The sequence below is a fragment of the Dromaius novaehollandiae genome, chromosome 2, assembly GCF_036370855.1.
Source record: "Dromaius novaehollandiae isolate bDroNov1 chromosome 2, bDroNov1.hap1, whole genome shotgun sequence".
Lineage (NCBI taxonomy): Eukaryota > Metazoa > Chordata > Aves > Casuariiformes > Dromaiidae > Dromaius > Dromaius novaehollandiae.
The window spans coordinates 96,661,296-96,679,763 of record NC_088099.1 but is presented as its reverse complement, the minus strand read 5'-3'; the positions used below and the strand labels follow the sequence as shown (position 1 = coordinate 96,679,763).

Genomic DNA, 18,468 nt, shown 5'->3' with positions numbered 1-18,468 from the left:
GTTTTCTTGTCTGGTTTGTCCTGTCTTAGGCATCAGTTTTGGAGAGATAGGATCAGCAACAATAAAGAAAAATCCATGTCTTAAAAATATGCATTTTCTTTACATATAAAAACATACGAAAATGTCATTTACTTAAAAGTCTGATAGTGTTCAATATTTCAGTAGTCAGGAGAAGCTAAGCAAGTGAGTCTACTTGAAAATGAAATCGTTATAGACTTTTATAAACAATGACAACATAAAGTTATCTTCATTTTGATGCAGGCAGACTGTGAGATGAAGGAAAACTGATTTGTCAGGCAGCCTGGAGTTGTGTTAGGCAGTAATAGAAAACATTTTAAAATATTTGAAATAATATAACTGCTTTGCAGTGGGAACACGTACATGAATAACAGATATTAGCAGGTGTCCTGCTAGGGTAGAATCTCATGCTAGTACATTTAATAGAAATATGTTCACCATAAACAAATTTAAATTTGCTAAAAGTGATCAAAACAAAAGGTCTGAATAACTAATATGTAACAGAGTTTGAAACAATAAAGTTTAAGCATCATAGTTTATTAAATGAATTTCTAATTTTTTTCTTGCCACTGAATATTAACATCTTTCTTTTTTAGAGGGGGAGGCCACAAATTTCACCTGTGTCTCCCTGTATGTCACTGTATCTGAAGCTATTGGATGTAGTCTACATTTCACTTTTTTCCAATACAATTTGTTACAGACTTAATAGAAATTCAATCGAAGTATAGTGAATTCATCTCTTCAATTGGCTAGGTCTGAGGGACAGTTTGATAGAAGCCAAATATAAAGTCCCTCAAACTTGTGTTATGCTTGAAGTTGAAGATGATAATACTAAATAAAAGAGACCTGAAACAGATGCTACTTTTACATTTTTTATTTTTATTTCATAGAGGTCTTACTCCCTGGTCATCTTCCCCCCAACCCAAGTTGCTCCTGGAAGGCTTGCCTTGTTGATTCAAGCGTTGCAAATCAAAAGTAATAGAAGACTCTCATGTTCTTGCCATCTCTCAGTACCCTTAGATGATATTGTAGTCTGTGGAACGTCAGTCCTGTCCTGCCGTTTATGCTTTTGTTGTCAAATTTTATCTTAGTATTTTAAAAATCTTTCATGAGAAGTCGTGTTCTGATCATCCCTACTTGCCCTACACTCAGTTTCCACTATTGATCCTGGTAATTTCTCTGCTGTCGCTATGTGCTTAGAGCAACTGAGCGAGGGAAAAGGAAATGGCAGCACTAAATAGGATATCATACAAGAGGTAATGAAACGACATGTGGTCTTGATAATGCTGCTTGCTTTCTTCCAACAGTTTCTTAGTTATTAATGTTTATTATGCATGTAATTACTTTGGATAATCAGTCTTATCAAACGATAGTTTGTATCTATCCATAAGGCTCAGTCAGTCATATAGAAGGCTTCATAGAGAAGTGTTAATAAAATTTCTCTTGTCATTGAACTGAAGTGCTTTCCAGTTCGCTGTAAATCCATTGAGCAGCTGATGTGAGGGTTTAAAAGAGCTCTTCATCCTACCATAAAGGTTTTCAGTTTGTGTATCCTGGACTACTTTTAAAAGCATCTGCAGAGAATTACTAAGAAAAATATTGTCAGTGGGCATCCATGTGGTAGAAGTCTGTACATCCGTTGCAGAGTTTAGGGTAAATCATAAACTGGAAAAGATGGAAACCACCCTGTTTTTGAAAATATGCTCAGGTTTACTCCCCTAACTTCAATGCTTAAATTACGAGTGTAGTGTGCTGTGCTCCATTCAGAGTCCAGAGAGAGAAGTGCCGGAGGTTTTCAGATGAGAAGTAGGCTGAATTCCGTTCTGTACTGTCTGTCTATAGTTTAATTCTCAGGTTAATCTCCATGTGGTCAACAGAGAGGCAGGATGACCTTTCATGCTGTACCTGGCCCTTGAAAGAGGCCATGCTTCCAGCTGAGCAGTCTGTGTTTCCCTTGTTGCTGGCTCCTATGACCCCTCAGTGAGCAATTGAAGGAGTTTAAGCCAGAAATCCCACAAGACTTTTAAAGCAAAAAGAAAAACAAAACAAAACCAAAAATCTCCCTCAAAAACAGGAATAGAAAAAAGGCTTCTGCAGGACTGTGGTCATAGATCCCGGGATATGCAACCACCTCTTTTGGTTGCAACACAAAATGGCATATTGACATGCATGTTAGGTTTTGTAAATGTGCTTCGAAGACCAGCTCTCAGATACCTTCAAATTATTTCATCCATTATCTCATTTTCATTTGTTTGTTCTCTAAAGTAACAATGTAATAAAATGTTCTCTAAAGGGACATACCCTGCATAAGGCTCCAAAATATAAAATCATGTCTGAAATTGTAACCTTTCAGAGAAAACTGCATTTGTTTTCGTAAGGATGTAGCATTTTCTTTTCTAACATTTTTTCAGTCTGAATTTCTAATTTATGAATCAAGGAACTACTAGGTCATCACATTTTTGGTTTGGACCTTAGTTACCCTGTTTTTCCCAGGTTGTTCTTGTACCCTTCTGTAAGAATGTGTATTGTTTTGAATTTGTTCATATATCTATTTATTCTAATACAATGTTTTTGTTATACTGGGGTGGGGGTGAAGGAGGGGTCTTGTTTAAGAACCAGTTGGTGGCTTTAATTCATTGGTATATTTAAGTACTAATTGCTAAAAAGGAAGTGGGAAGAATATGTGGTCATGCAAAGGAATTTCTGGAGGTCACAGGAGAAGATGAAGATGCTAATGAATTTCATTTTATCTCCTTTTTCTTCACTTAATTTCTTGCCTGAGCATAGATTTGATTTGTAATGGTTGTTATTAAAGGAAAAGTTTTCTGTGACTAAAGCTATGTGAAATGTAACATCTGAATCCTAGCAAGTTTCACATTTCTGCTGCTATTTCACATATTGCTATGTGAAAATAATTGGGTTTTTTAAATTATTTTATGTTTGGCAGCTTGACATTTTCATCTCTTTCCTAAATCAAACCACCAGGGTTTTAATTTTGCATACAGTTCCTCAAGATTTCTTTCCTCTCAACCATCCCCATAGTGTCTGCTTTACTTTTCTATTACTGTTAGTCTAGTTTCTATTTTCTCTGACATCAGTAACTAGGTCCCCTGGGCATAAAAGAGCAGGAGACTCATCTCTGTGGGGATATGTCTGCACAGCTTGCTTCAGGGTAATATGCAACTGAGATACCTGAGCAAACAGTGGCTCAGGAGTTACCCAGCTGTAGCAGCACAGAGCTAGCCTCAGACGAATTTGTGCTTCTGGACTTGTTCAGAGCTAGCTCAGATACCTGTAAGCTCTGAGGAGTCAGTTCTCATTGCAGCAGTTACCCATGTTGTGTTCATAGACTTTACCCCCAGATCTCAGTTACTCCTTGGTGATAGGGCACATTTCTTTCTCTGGCTTGGCTTATCTTCAGATGAAGGATGAGATGTTTTATTTCTTATGTGCCATTTCCAGCACGTTTGTTCCTCCTTTCTGTGAGTTTTTGGATACCTCTCCTCTCGGCACATGCGTGTGATCATTTCTGAGGGTACTGGTCTGTACAACCTCACACTAAAGATGATTCTTCTGTACTGTAAGGTGATGTAGTTACTTCTTTTGGGGTCGTCAGAACTGCCCAGAGGATGGTGGTCTCATTCAGGATGACAGAGCACAAGTCTGCTCGAGTAAATGAAAGGGTTTTATCTGTATAGAGGGAAAAAAATGGAGAGAATCAGTTGAGGCACCCTAACTGTTAGGATTGTGTTATCTTATAAATGGCATTGATTATTCCTTAAGTTTATCTTTTTTCTAAAATTTCATAAGTTTATTTTAAAATGTTCCAGTGGAGAGCCTTTGCTGGACTTTTTTTTACTTTGTTTCTAAAGTTGAGTGAACAGAGACGATAGTAAGTGTTCATGGACAAAATCTTGCAAGGTTTATGACTGCCAGATAAAATGATGACACACAATCTTTCTAGGTATTTGTCAGGATTAAGAGGATTTAAAATGGCTGGCAAAGTTTAGGTCATTTTACACTTAGAAGTATTGAAATGTACCTACCACCTCCATTAGCTAGGCTATAAGAGGCATTCAACCTTCTATATGTTTGAAATGGCTTTCTGCTTTTTTAAAATCATTTTATCTTTCATAAGGACTGCTCTGTACTCTTGGTTCACTGAAGAATGTGTTCTAGAGCTTCTCAACTGACCCTAGGAAACATTTACTGCAAATGCATTTTTAGAAACTTACTGGAAACACATTTAGGTACTTAATGTTACAAAATGCTTACCGGGGTTGTTTTCTTAGTTTACTTCAGAATAGATAAACTGTTCATTTCATTTTTAAAAGCAATTTAATATTGGCTGATGCACCAGAAACTGGTTCTTGTTGTGTAATTTTTGCAGCACATTTCATAGTTAGGGCCATTTTTTACACATTGAGTCTACACAGTAAAGACCTTAGTTCTGCTTTGTTTTAGAGTGTCAGGGCCAAGGTTACTGTAATTTTCAAATGTGTACGTCTGTTATGTTTTTCCACAATGGTATCTTTTTTTTCCTCCTTTTTTTCTTCATTAAGAAATGATTGTGAGTGTGTGGAACTAATTCTACTTATTTTTGCTTGTGCATGGTTTGAGAAAGACTGAAAGTTCGATTTTTTTCAGTAACTGGATTTTATCCTGAGTTAAATCTCATATACTTTTCTCCCCTTTTAAAACTACTTTTTTAATGATATAGTCAGCAGTGGCATAAAAATGCACAGTGCAATGTCATATTTTGGGCAGGCTGGATTGAACCTGTAATTAATTGCTGTTTCTGAATAGACTGGTGTCCTTATTCTATTTCCATAGCTTAGTTTTTCTTTGTGTGCAATAATCCCATCCAGAAAGATATCTAATTACTAAGATAACTAACACCTTATCACCAAATGGAGTTCAGACATTTGTACAGTTTATGATTTTTAAAAATATATAATTTCCTTTTAACTGAATGACAACCGGTGTTATAGAGGGAGAGAGCATATTTTAGTGTATCTAGCTTGATTGGACCGTATAATTGATGTTGCTATAGAAACAGCCAAACCTTTATAAAGGATGGTATTACTACTACCATTGGTAATAAATGCCTTGACTGTTGCCAATAGTGTCATTACAATGGCTAAAATAACTTCATTATAACGGTTTTGTCAGACTTGATGAATGTTCTGTTAATGTTCTGAGAAATGACAGCCGATGTTATGTGTTACTGATTTATAAAGTAATATATTTTGTCTTCTGTAAGCTTACTATTACTGCACAAAAATATTGGCAATGTGAACAAAATCATGTTGCAGAATGCAGCGTTCCTCTTCTCAGTCCTTAAATCCAAAGAATTTTATTGTTACTTGATTTCAAGTAGAACTTTATATCTTGCAGTTTTTCAGGCTTAAGAAACCAATGGAAATTGAGGCTTTTTAGCCAACAGTAATGGGGATTTTTGCTGTTCTGTGTAATGTTCAGCTTGTGTTTTCCCACTTATCGGACAAACTCCTTCTTGAAAATGCCTGGTTTTATACCATTTTCAGTTTGGCATTCAAATTACATGTTTTAATTTGAATCTCAGACGTTAGAGTTTGAATTCATAAACTCAAAAAAGAATTGAAAGAGTTTAGTTAGTTTCTTTTGTGATTTTTTTTTTTCTTAAGGAAAAGGAGAAAGAAGATTCTAACAATACAGTGTCTAATAAATTCCTGTGCAGCTAGGTGTGTATGCAGGTACATATAAAAAGGAGGCCGAGGATTTTGGTTTAATATAATCTCATTGCCAGTATTTAAATAAAAATTCCATTTCTTTTAAGTTAAAAAAGGAAATAATCATATATTTATTGACATGTACACTTGATATCAAGGCCACTGTCCTGGGAGTAATATTCTCTTTATTGTTTTTTCGGAGAGGAGATTTGTTTGTTTTCTTTAAGTTTCTGACTTCCCCAGAGTTTTCATCATCATTCTAATATTATGTCACAAGTAAATATTAATAAATGAATTTGCTGAAATATGCCTAAGATAGGAACATCCCTTTTAAAAAAAAAAAGTCTGCAAAGGCCTAAATCACTGGACTCAGGAGTGTCTCAGGACTGAGAAGAGAAAGCTTTCCTCCTGAGTCCCAGTTCAAGTCCTCAACGTAGAGAGGTCATACCACCCTTCCTGTCTTGAACCAGACCTAATTGCTGTGCTACAGTAATACAGATGCACATTTGAAGCAACAGGTATTTCTCATACATATTTCATATATATATATATTTCATATTTCTCACTTGACATGTGTAAAATGTCAAGTATGGTGGAGGAGAATCCAAAAGCAAAATTTTATGAAAGACTGAGCAGACTCATGAGCTCTAGTATATCACCTAATCCAATCGTTAAAAACAGTGTTGTATGCTTTCCCTTTCCTGGGTCTTTTGCCAGCTGATTTCCCTTTTCCAGTAGACCTCATTGTTGCAAGAAGTGTTTCTTTTGCCTCTTTGAACTTCAGTTTCTTTGCCCACTGTAATCACAGCAGTATTTTTCCTATGATGTTGCACTGTTTAATATGAAATGATGATTCTCTTTGGCCATTCAAATACTTTACAAATGCATGTAAACCAAATGGCATTTATATTTACAGTTGTACTGTCCCTTGCCCTGATGAGGGGGAAGAGAAGCCTTCCAGCCATTTTTTGTTGTTGTTTGGAAAGAAGCTTGAAGACCCCTTCTTAAGCTTGGACATGAGCTTTGCTTGTGGCAGCGCTCTTTATGCTATTTATTCTTAAGAGAATAAATTGTCACGATTGCCCCTTTGCAAACGAGCAGACTGAGGTACGAAAGGGTGCTGTAGTTTCTTGGCTTCTCACAGAGCAGTGGTCATCCAGCTGGCTAGTGGCAGATCTGGAAAGCTGAACTGATACCTCCTGGGTCTCATCCAGCGCTCTGTAAATATCATGCAGTAATCTCTTGGTTGAAGGACTCATTTTTCTGGGCCGTGTGGTTAAGGGTTCTGCATATTCAGTCCAAAGGGAACGGTTAGGAAATGCTGACCTTGCTAAATAAAAAGGGAGCTTGATGTCTATGCATTTCTAAACTTAAGTTTTAGGGTTTTTTTTAATTATTATTTTGAAGCAAGGAATAGTCTGATTTTATGGAGTGCTGAGTTAGAAATTAAATTGTGACTAAAAGTTGCCTTCTTGGCTCCAAAGCCAATTTTGTCTGTGATTGCTAGGCTCCATGGGACATCAGTCTTCTCTTGGATATCTCGTTCTACTTTAATAGCAGTGATATAATACATCAAATATTTTACAAACTCCAGTGGTTAAGTCCCAGAGGTTATGAACTGTGTAGATTAAGTAATCAGAATTCAAGAAATATACCAGTTTGGCTGATAACCTATAATTTTAAATGAAGGAGGAGTTGGTCCAGGACATTTTCCTCCTTCTGTTGCGATTCTAATCCAATATTTACTGCAGTATCTCTTCCTTCTATTCCTTGTGCTCTCAGCTGAATACCAAATGCATTTCTAATTACCAAATAATAATGTTAAAATCTTTTTTTTCCCCCAAATATTATTGTAGATCTCAATTTCTGTAGATAAAGTTGAAGAGTTATATGTCTGTGTATCCTAACTTTTAAAGGATCAAGACTTTTATATGTACTAAGTTCACTATTCCTTTCTACTTGCTTTACAGTGTGTCTGGAATAACCATTGCTACAGACATCATCTGTGGTTTTCCAGGGGAGACAGATGAAGATTTTCAAGAAACGATGAAACTTGTAGAACAGTACAGGTTTCCCAGCTTATTCATTAATCAATTTTACCCACGCCCAGGAACCCCTGCTGCAAAAATGCATCAAGTTCCAGCTGCAGTGGTAAGATATGTTTCCTTGTAGTGCTATACACAGCGTACTCTGGTGATTTTAAATATAAAAAGCATGTACATGAAATTACAGCATTTCCTGCAGAATTGTGCTGCAACTCAGAGTTTTATAGAACTCCAGTAAGTGCAATGACTGTTGAATTGCCTTTAGAGATTTGCTAGATCACTGGGTGCATTGCCGCATGTAAATTACTGTTCAGATTGTTAAGAAAGACAAAACAGCAGTTATACTGAGGTCATGTGTTCTTTCTATGAAGTTTTGGCTGAATGATTACCAAGAATGGTAGCTGACTGAGTGCACTTTCCCCCCCATTTGAAGTCTTATATGACTCCAGCAGTTTCCAGCAAATCGTGAATAATTATGCAAGTATTAATAACAGAGCAATAGTAATCTTCAATTTATTTGTTAAGCATCAAATTTGCATGTAACTACTTCCATGAGACCTCCTTATACACTGCTTATAAACGGTGTTTTCCTTCCACCTGCATGTTAAAGGTTATTGACGAAATTTGCATTTAATCTTCTGGTTTTCAGGTATTCTCTTACTTTGTTTTTGGCTGAGTAGTACAACCCTTCCCAACTACCAACATTCTTACCTCAAATTCCCATGAGGACAAAGGCATCTTTTAGTATAGAAGGCAGACGGCTATTGACTGTATTTTGATTGATATAAATGGTTTAAATTCCTCTTTTTATAAGTGATAATAATAGCAATCACATCTGAAGGTATGGTTCAATTTATTAACAAAAAATGTAACTGTGCAAACTTGTCTAATCTGCATTTCGAAATGAGAAAATATACAGCACTGATGCCTGTACAACAATTTAACTTATTATCTATACCAGCATAAGTAGTATTTTTATTTCCTATTGGTGTAAGAATGGAAGTCAGTCAACAATGCAAATCACTTTAAATAAAAAGTTTCTTGTGATTTATATATCCTGATACACTAACATGAAGCCAAATCAGTACTTGTATCTCTTCACTTATATATCCAAAAGCTAGAGTTCCTGCTTACTGTCAGTGTATACCATGAATTCTCTGAGAAGGTGTCAGCTGCTGAAGGCATAAAATGAGATTATATTTGGCATCTTCATTTTTTTGTTTACAGAAGTACAGCTTGAGCAGTGATTGCTCATTTATTGTAGGCTATTTCATAATAGAATATACTGAATTTTCAGATATAAATAGCTGCTGTTAAAACAGTGTATTTAGTGTAACCAACTCATTCTGATAGTTATGAGTTAGAATGCTTTTTACAAACTCATGAATGAAAAAAATCTAGAAACATTATCTTTATCAGGAGAGTTAAAAATGAAAACATTGGTTTGTTTATGTTTCTCTTCTTGCAATCTTCCATTCACAAGTTTATAAGCCCATTATTTTCATGGGAGGTACAAAGAACTAGGTTAATTGGCCCTCTTCTGTTTAGCTGTGTACCATAGGGAAGACAGTATATGAAGAGCTAAATTATTAAAAGAACGACTTTAGCTGTTTTGTTGGGGGGGGGGGGGGATCTGGGAAAATGGGAATGTCATTTTAACAAGTTTAAAATTCTTTCTTTGTTCTTATTTCTGGCACTTATTGCTTTCAGTGAATTAGAACCTTCAGAGAAAATCAGGCCTCTAATCCAGGGCTGATGAAAATCTGTAATTAATAGAATTTTGTTTCTCTCTGTTGTTTTTTTTCCCTTTTTCTCTGTTGTCCTTGAAAAAAACTAAGTTAGAAGATCCTTCATTCTTTCATTTATTTCTAGAAACCCAGAGTAACCAGTCAACTGGAACAGGAAGAGCTTGTGCTGATCTCTTGTGTTTTATATTCATATTGCCTCTAGATAGAAGCTAATGGTCTTCCCTGCATTACCAAGAATGTATAGGCACTTCAATATGCATTCCTTGTCTAGAGTTACTTATAATTATGTATGTTTCTCAGCTAGGAGAAGAAAGTAGCACATAACCATCCACATTATGCACTCTTATTCCTTCATCTTTTAAAAAAAATGTCATCTTACTGTTAATGAACTGACATTATTGCATTTGCATAGGGAAAAATAGCATGTAAAACGATATCAGAATGTTATGTGCATGTGTCTGGATGTACATGTGGTACATTGCATTGCCAGTCTAAGCTCATGAGCTAGTTCTTTTTTCTTAACGTATTATCTGCAGTGGACGCGGGCTTCTACTGGTAGAATCTCTTTCTGTGGAAAGAATTTTGGCTATATTATTTAAGTACAGGTGCTGAACCAGCGATTAAGTTATTTGACAATTGTAATTCTTGTCTTTTTCCTCAAGCCTGGATGTATTTGCTATGTTATTTCAACATTGCAGAATTTCTGCAATAGACAGATACTGCTATTTGCACACTAGTCCCCTTTAGTTGAGACCCAATTCTCCAAGTCTTGTTCAAGACAGCTTCAGTGATTCTGCCCAAGTATCACAGCTGTAATAACATATTTGCCTTGTCAGCTCCTTTTAAGTTAGCTTTTTACAAGATGACCTTATGTCTTTTAGGGACAGTCTAGGAAGTACTAAGTATTTAGTGCTTTCATATTTTTAGGGGATAGTTTTGATGGAAGTGGTAAATGCAATTGCTTTTTTGGAGGAAATTTTCATTTGGGTTTATCTTAATAGAAAATATTCAGTATGTCAACATGGTATCTTTCTTTCACATAGATAATTTATCTTTGGAAGCCTTAGAGGCACTGATCTTTTTCTAAAAGGGCAGATGACACTAATCCAGATGGACAGATCTGCCACCATAAATTCAGAAAAGGCAGTTAAGGCTGCAGGCCTTTCTTCTTTCTCCTGGAGAAAAAAACATCCATGGAGGATCAGACGTCTGTCTAAATGGTCATCATTTCATAACCCTCAGTTGGGTCATGGTTACCATAAATACTGTTTCCAATTTAGAGAAAAACTAGAGCAAGGTTAAGCAAAACTAAGCATGACCATATTTTCATGCTTTTTATAAGCAATTGCTATGATTCATGAGTCATATATATGGAAAATGAATCACAATGTGGTTCAAAATCTTTACTACTACCCAAAAATTCTGGGATTTTTTTGGCCTTCCCCACACACGCGCTTTATCCACCTACCTCTAAATACATTGTTTCAGAGATGAGTTTGGATGCTCTTTATCTCCAGTGGGCTGGCTGTTGAAAATTCTCACTGTGAGCTGTGTTAACTATGAAATGTTAATTTGTAGGTGGTTATTATTATTTTGGATCTGGCTTTCTCTCTTTCCTTGCTGCACTCAACAGTAGAAGTGACAGTGCTGATAGTGTTATGATTCAAATTATATGTTCTTGTCAGGTATGTGTTTTAGTAAGCAAAGAAATGAGGATTTGGAGGTGTCTAGTGGGGATTTTGTATTTAGTTGCATTGCAAAATCTCAGAATGTTTTAAGTGTAAATGCAAAAATTCCTGTTTTTCTCTAAAATCAAGGAATCTGTGTCATTTTATATTTGTGATAATTTTAATTTCTCTGTCCTTTATCTTTTTCAATGTAGCTGTTACTTGTCTGGAAACTTGGGGAGGAGTGGGGAGAAGGTTGAGATGTGTTCCCTGACAAATCCTGAAAGCATTAGGGGACATTGTCCTCTTAGGATCAGCTTGGTTTCTATCACATGGAATCAAAGTGAGGAGATAACCATTTTCAAAATAGGTATCATAGTAAGGCACGATTAGTTTGCTCTCTAGTGAGAATATGAGATGGCAGCTGTTTTGAGAGAAGTGATGTGATTGCAGCTTCATGATTACACTGCCCTCAGCTGCACTGTGGCTGGATTCCAACCTTTCTATATGTAGTATCTTCAGTAGATTTAGCCATTTGTGTTTCAAAGCAGCTTTTATGATTATTAGATTTTTCAAAAAAGCAGTGTGATCTGTCTAGATGAAAGACTATGTGTTCACTTTGACGCTCAATCTCTTTCTCACTTTATGTACGTATTCATCAAATAATTATCTTGCTCCCAGCTAGAAACTTTAATGTCAATCTGGGCCTTTCCTTTTAATTCCTCTGGAGTGTCTCCTTGATTTTCTCTCTGCATCAGTTGTATTAAACATTGTGCTTACTGTGCTGAGATGAGTAACTAAATTACAGATCTCATACCTGAACTGATATTTAATCTCAAAAATTATTTGCCTTGGAAAGAGAGGTAGGTATAGGGCATTTTCTTGTACACTATATAGCAGGCAGGGGGATACTAAAGTCTTTCAATACGTGAAATGTCCACGGGGGGCAAACATAAGAGGTGGTGTTAACTTGTTCTGAAAGTCTCTCCCCACTTTCCCAAAGCTCAGTCTGCACCAGCCTTCATCTCAAACTACCTGCTCTAGGCAAGCACTTGCATGCAGTCTGAGGACTGCCAGCCCTAATTGCATTTTTCCTTTGCAGGGACTGACCATGTCCATCCAATCACAGTGGAGATGATTTGCATGCAAACTGTGCCGTCCCCAAATGTTGTGTCCCGACAAAACTCCTCCTGAATCTAAATCTTCATCTAGTTGGATACTGGACACTCTATCTGTTGAATATTCCCATCACTGCTAGAAAAAAATCCATGGTCAGACACTGCATCTCCTTATATTATCACACCATCATTTAGAGCTGTTACTGTTTTTACCACCTCTAGGAGCAGTACTTAATGTGCTGAGAGATCATCCTCTATCTAGATGGCATAATGCCACATGAACCTTCTCAATGTTACCTGCCAGACAAATTGTTTCAGAGAGCTATAAATGATCTGGCTATGGGGTTACTGAGAATTCAGTTCACAGCTGAATTTGTGGAATGAGTTAAATTCCACAGTCTGGACTTTGCAGAGTCAGACCTGTGGGAATGGACAAGAATGTTTTGACTGTAGAGCCTGGAGCCAAGTCTCTTAAATCCTGCCTTGGTGTAGTTCAGGCACCTGGTAGAATAGGAGTTTTAGACTTTTAAGGGGTATGACTGTCCTGCTTGAAAAAGCAAGTCAAAATTCAAAGTTAGACTGGAAAAACACGTGGGAAACCCAGGTTGGTATTCTGCTCCTTTGAATTCAGCTTTGTTTTTACAGCAGAAACAGATTAGAATGAAAATTTCCAACGGTGTCCTCGTAACCTTTATACAAATTCAGTTTGCAAATTTGAGCATCTCAAAGGAAATGTGCAGCTGTAGATTCAGACTAAGCCATTTTGTTAAGAAATAGAAATAATAGGACACTGGAAAATAAAGTGCGGAGAATACATACATGGAGGAAGAGGCAGAGTTCTTTAAGTTTCACTGTCAAGCCAGAAATACTTACAGATTCTGCAAGAATTCTGAAACCACCATGAATGTGGTATAATTGTGCAGGTTGCTCCTTGCAGCCATGTACAGTACATGTGTTGACTGTCTGTCCAATATAAAAAATTGCTTTTATGAAAGTGTAGCCCTGTGAGATTTGTCGTCCCCCCATGAGCATTCATTTCCCATCCTCATGAACATTCATTTTCCATCTTCCTTCACCTTTTTGAGTCCATCCTGGAGTGCTGGTGGGAATATGAGAGTTCTTAGTTGCAAGGAAGCTGAAATAGCATCAGGAGTTCCAGATAGCACGTACTCCTGTACTGCATAGCAGAGATGGATGGCACTCTGTAGAGGTGAAGTTCAATAAAGTCTTTGATTGTGAAGGAGAAAGTGATTTTAATCTGCAACATAAATATAGATGTGATCAGCATCTCAGATAAATTTCTCCTTTCAGTATAATTCTTTTTCTCACAAGAATTAAGAAGTCAAAAATAGAAATATAGTTTTTTGAAACAAGAGTTTAGTGGCCTCTGTAGTTGTTTTCTTTTTTGTATGCTTTTTATGGTTATCACCCATTCTCCACCATTTTGCTTATTAAAAAATGTGGAAAAGTATGTCATTTTTCTGTATTTCCCACCTAAATTTATTATAAATTTATTCTTCAAAAGATAATTGCATGATTTTTAAATGAAGTACCATTTAGGGTAAACCAAATACATACTTCTTTCTTTCTTTTTTTTTTTTTTTAACAACTTTTACATTTTACTCACACTGCAAACTGCATGAATACGCACATGCATGGAATATGTTGGAAGCCTCTGCTGTTAATTACAAGGGTTAAAGCTGTAAGACAGATGTCATGAGGACAGTAAAAGCTGACGATTGTACATCTTTTTCTTTGCCAGTGATTATGAACATGTGCACTGACCTGGGTCTTCAGGTCAGAGTATTACAGAAAGTACAAGGACCGTTTTGTAGAACCCTCTTCTCTGAGAGAGGATTTGAGGTAAGGGGGAAGATACAACCAAAATTTATTTGAACACCTTTTATTCATTAAGCTGCTGCTATTAATAAAATCAAGCCATTATTGTTAAAAGCAGGTAACTTTTCACATAACACCATTCATTTATTCACTCACATAGTTCACTCACACAGTTACTGATTACCTGCTTGAGCAGCAGCTAGAAGGCCGACACCAGCTGCGTGCTCAGATGCAGAGAGTCATACTGGCACACCAGGGGCTTCGAGGTAGGTGTTTGGAAAGTCCCTCAGAGGGATCTTTGTTCAATTAGGTGTATGTGCAGTCCTGCAGTCTTTATCCACATATAGCAGTTATCACCATCTTCTATGTGGTCTGAGTCTCACAGTCTGCTGTTGATCCTAACAGCCTTGGGCAGATTCAACAGACTCTTCATATGCTGAGTTTGTCAGTTCTTACAGATTCAGCAGGACTGCTAGTCTCCAGAGCTTATCAGTCCTTTCATATGCTACATTTTCAGCATGTAATTTTCCTGTCTTTGGCCTGTTGTTCGCTGTTACTTCTCCATCCAAACCCATAGATACCTACAGAACCCAGTCGCACAAGCTCACCCAGAAAGGGGCCTTTAGGACATCTGGATGTTAACATTATGTATTCTCTTTTCTTTCTCTTTTTTCCTCTTCGCTTCCTCACAATTAAGTGGAAGAACCACAGTAGTTTTAACTATGTCTTTCTATAGCTTTTACTTGAATTAGTTAGGTGACTACTGTAGTATGAGGAATGTTTCATCTCTGTTAGTTCATAATTTTAATACTTTTATGAACCAGTCTGGTCAGAGCTGGAAATAGCACAAGTCATTACAGCGACGAGGGAGTACTTCCCATAACTTAATCCCTGAAATTGGATGTATGCATCAGAACAGTAAAATCTGTTTGCTTCAGAAAAACTTCTTTGCTTTGGCAGTTCTGGACTTCATTGAGTGAGAACTTAGTTGAGATTTTAATAGCTTGTGACTTAAAACAGGTAGTAAATTAAGAATCTATCCAGGTCTGTTAATAATATTACTGAAATGGGTTAAGCTTTACTACTTAAATACCTTTGTTGTCTGGTGTAAACAGATTTGGGTTGAGTGTATTAGTTTTGTGTCTATTCATAACTGTTATTTTAGACTCTAGGAATAGAATTTGCGATTATTTTAAGTCCAGTTTAAAATGTATTAAAAAAAATAATATATATATATATATATATATATATATATATATACTTCTCAATATAATTCTCTTATTTTTTTTAAACCTGCAGTCCACCTTTAAAGTGCAGAAGTTTTTTAATGTGAATTTGGTTATATTTGTTTCATTTGGTTATGTTTGTTTCATGTCATGGAGTTGACTGAGTTTGTCCATCATTTGCAAATCATGTTACATTTATGATGGTCCACAAAGTCTGCTTTGGAAGAAAAGCATGACACTGAAATATTCTGAGGTAGGTTCTCAGTGACCCTTTCCTGAACTTCATCTGTCTTTGATAATCCAAACACACTCCTTCAAAGCCATCATAGTCAATCCAGTCACCGAAAGCTTTAGAACTTTTGTATCTTCTGCTGTGTTGGTTGTTGCACGTGCACCTCAAGTCAGCCTGCTAAAAATCCATGTGGGATTTGGAGCTGCTGGAAAACTGGAAGTAGAGAGGAGGACTGAGTAATAGCCAGCTCAGTCCTGGGCTTGGATAACATGTATACCAATAACACTTCAATAATGAAATGTAGTTGGCAATTCATTCTGTTCCGTTTTTATTGCAAAGCTGGGTGCGATAGCTATATATATTGAAAACCAGCCTATCCCTCATGACCAATCACTTCATTTCTGATTCAGTGTCAGTCTGATGTGAAGTATGGCCGATATCCACTGATATCCAAAACCCTGTTACTGTCAGACACCTTCAGTCTGCAAGATCCTTTTGAGCAGAAATAGAAAGTCTTCCTATTCAGTTACAATGGCATGCTTAGAAAGTCCCCACTTCATATAGGCTAAGGTACATAATCAAAATTTGAGTGTGAATTTGAGGCATAAAGTTCTACAAGAGGTGAGACAGAACATATGCAAACTACACTCAATGAAGGCAGCTAAAATTTAAGGTCTGTCAAGGCCAATGAAGATTTAAGGCCTTTTCTGAAGCAACGTAGTTTTTTATGAAATTCTTCATAGTAACTTTTACATAGTTTATCCTCTGCTAAGAGGGAGATTTCATTATGAAGAATGGTAGAAATAACATTAATCCTAAGCTAAATTAAAAATAATCAAATATGCCAGAAGCAGTAGGATTCAGTAAGATTTGTAAAATATGTGAGTTTGAAAACTCTGCATTAAATAGCTGAGATTATATGCGAAGTAAGAAGGAGGAAATTGCATTGCCCATAGTTTAATTGAAAATGAGTCCTTCTAGAAGTTGTTTTCAAATAGGTTGACAGATACTCTTATGAAGATCCTATGCTGTTTTTTGAGAACCTTTGTGTTTTTCATAAATAAGATTCTCTACTTAAAATACAAATCAGACTTAACCATAACTCTCTGTGCTGCCATAATCATGAAGGCATTGTAATATTTGTGATCATTTGCTAGATTAATCTGATTTGTAAAGGTGTGTAACATTTTCATGCATTTTCCTTTTGGAAAAAAAAATTTTCATGGGCTCATGGAAAACTTTTTTTCAATTTTTTGAAAGAATCACTGAATCTATAAAGTATAAAGACTATAGAGTATACAAAACAGAAATGATGAATATGTAATTGTGTTGTTAACTTGAGCTGCAAAAATGTCCACCATCCTGGAAAATGAAGGTATACTGCTGCATATAGCATATTGAACACTAGGTGGCCTTCTCCATGTTTACAGCAAAAAAATTTAAAGAGTATTTTCTTACACCGAGATAAATAATGAAATGCATATATGTCAATAAGTAAACCAGAACAATAAGTTTATTTTTGACATAGTAATTTAGATGAGTTTGGTCAAAAAGCTAGCTAGTCCCCAAATGATTTTGCCTGCTTCATTATGGATGTTATCACTAAGACTAGTATATATCAGTAGAAATAAATTAGCTATAGAGAGTAGCAAACTTGCCAAGCCTTCATTGTCACTTCTGCCCTTTCAGATCTTACAAGACACAGACACAAGAGCATAGTAAACACCGGTTACAATTTTATCAAGAAATCTGACTGGGGCACAACATTTTTTTCAGGCTCATTTCTAAGGGGGTGATGCACTGACTAACTCAGGGTCAGAGAGAATGGTTCACTGATTTCTGATCATATTTTAAAAATTGTTTTGCAGAACAAAAGGCAATCTGTAAGCTCTGATAACTTGGCTATTTCAGTGACTTGGCTCATATCTGTAGTGTGGTTATAGGTGCATAGATTTAAGGCATTATGACGTGAATCTCCAAGCAAAGGTTTAAAATGTATCTTGGTTAGAGTAGTTTCTACATCTTTCTGTGTTATTTTGCCAAATACATCTCTGGTGATTTAAGTTAGGCTAGTCTGTGTCTTTTGATAGAGCATCCCAAGCGGCTTCAGACTTCATTCTGTACTATAAAAATTTGGAGTTTGGAACTGCCTAAGGGCTTTGTAAGTATGAGATCACAGAATTAACTTAGAAAAAAAGATACAGCTTCATTGTGGCTCAGAAAAAGCACGTTGCCAAAGTTGGGGAATGCCATAACACAGAATGTGTTGGACCTACTTTTTCAGAACACAGAGTTCCTACATTCTTGTTCGCTCTTGCAAGAGCGGTGTCTATTGCATGAGGACCTCCAGGCTTTCATTAATACTGGAGAAGAAAGCCATGAAAATACTTTCAAACCTCCTTCACAGGCTGTTTTTTGCCTTGGTGCCTAGAAAACATTAGTCAACAATTGTATTTGCATGATCGAGATGGCTAGCTGTATACACGTAATACTGTTCTGCTATAATATCCCATCATAGCTATGTTCTTTCCACTAATATTTGGTGAACTGGATCCTGCTTTTTGTCCTTTATTTGTCCATTGCTATTTCTGTTGGGTCTTGGGCCATAAGTTAGGATTCTAGAAATAATAAATTAGAAGAAATATTTATACATAACTTCTCGTGGGTATTTAATTCATATTGTAGTTAAATTCTGCCGTGGCCCATGAAGTTTAATTTGGTTATGACTATAAATTATCTAATCCATTATATACCACACAAGCAGATAGTCTGTTTTCCCAAACTTGTTTGAAAAGAAAACAAATGCTAGTTTTGCTTGTTAGTCTACTTGAGTGTGTTAGGTGTTTTAAAACCTCTAAATTAAA

The 18,468-nt window shown here is 36.2% G+C and overlaps 1 protein-coding gene across 6 annotated transcripts in view; it reads left to right on the top strand.

Moving 5' to 3' along the window:
- CDKAL1 (CDK5 regulatory subunit associated protein 1 like 1) overlaps positions 1-18,468 on the top strand; it is a 450,247-nt gene that overhangs the window by 301,378 nt on the left and 130,401 nt on the right. For all 6 annotated transcript variants that reach the window (XM_064506972.1, XM_026112679.2, XM_064506971.1 and 3 more), the window contains one exon: positions 7,700-7,880. In XM_064506972.1, the coding sequence (XP_064363042.1) occupies positions 7,700-7,880 (181 nt within the window). The remainder of the gene's footprint in view (positions 1-7,699; positions 7,881-18,468) is intronic.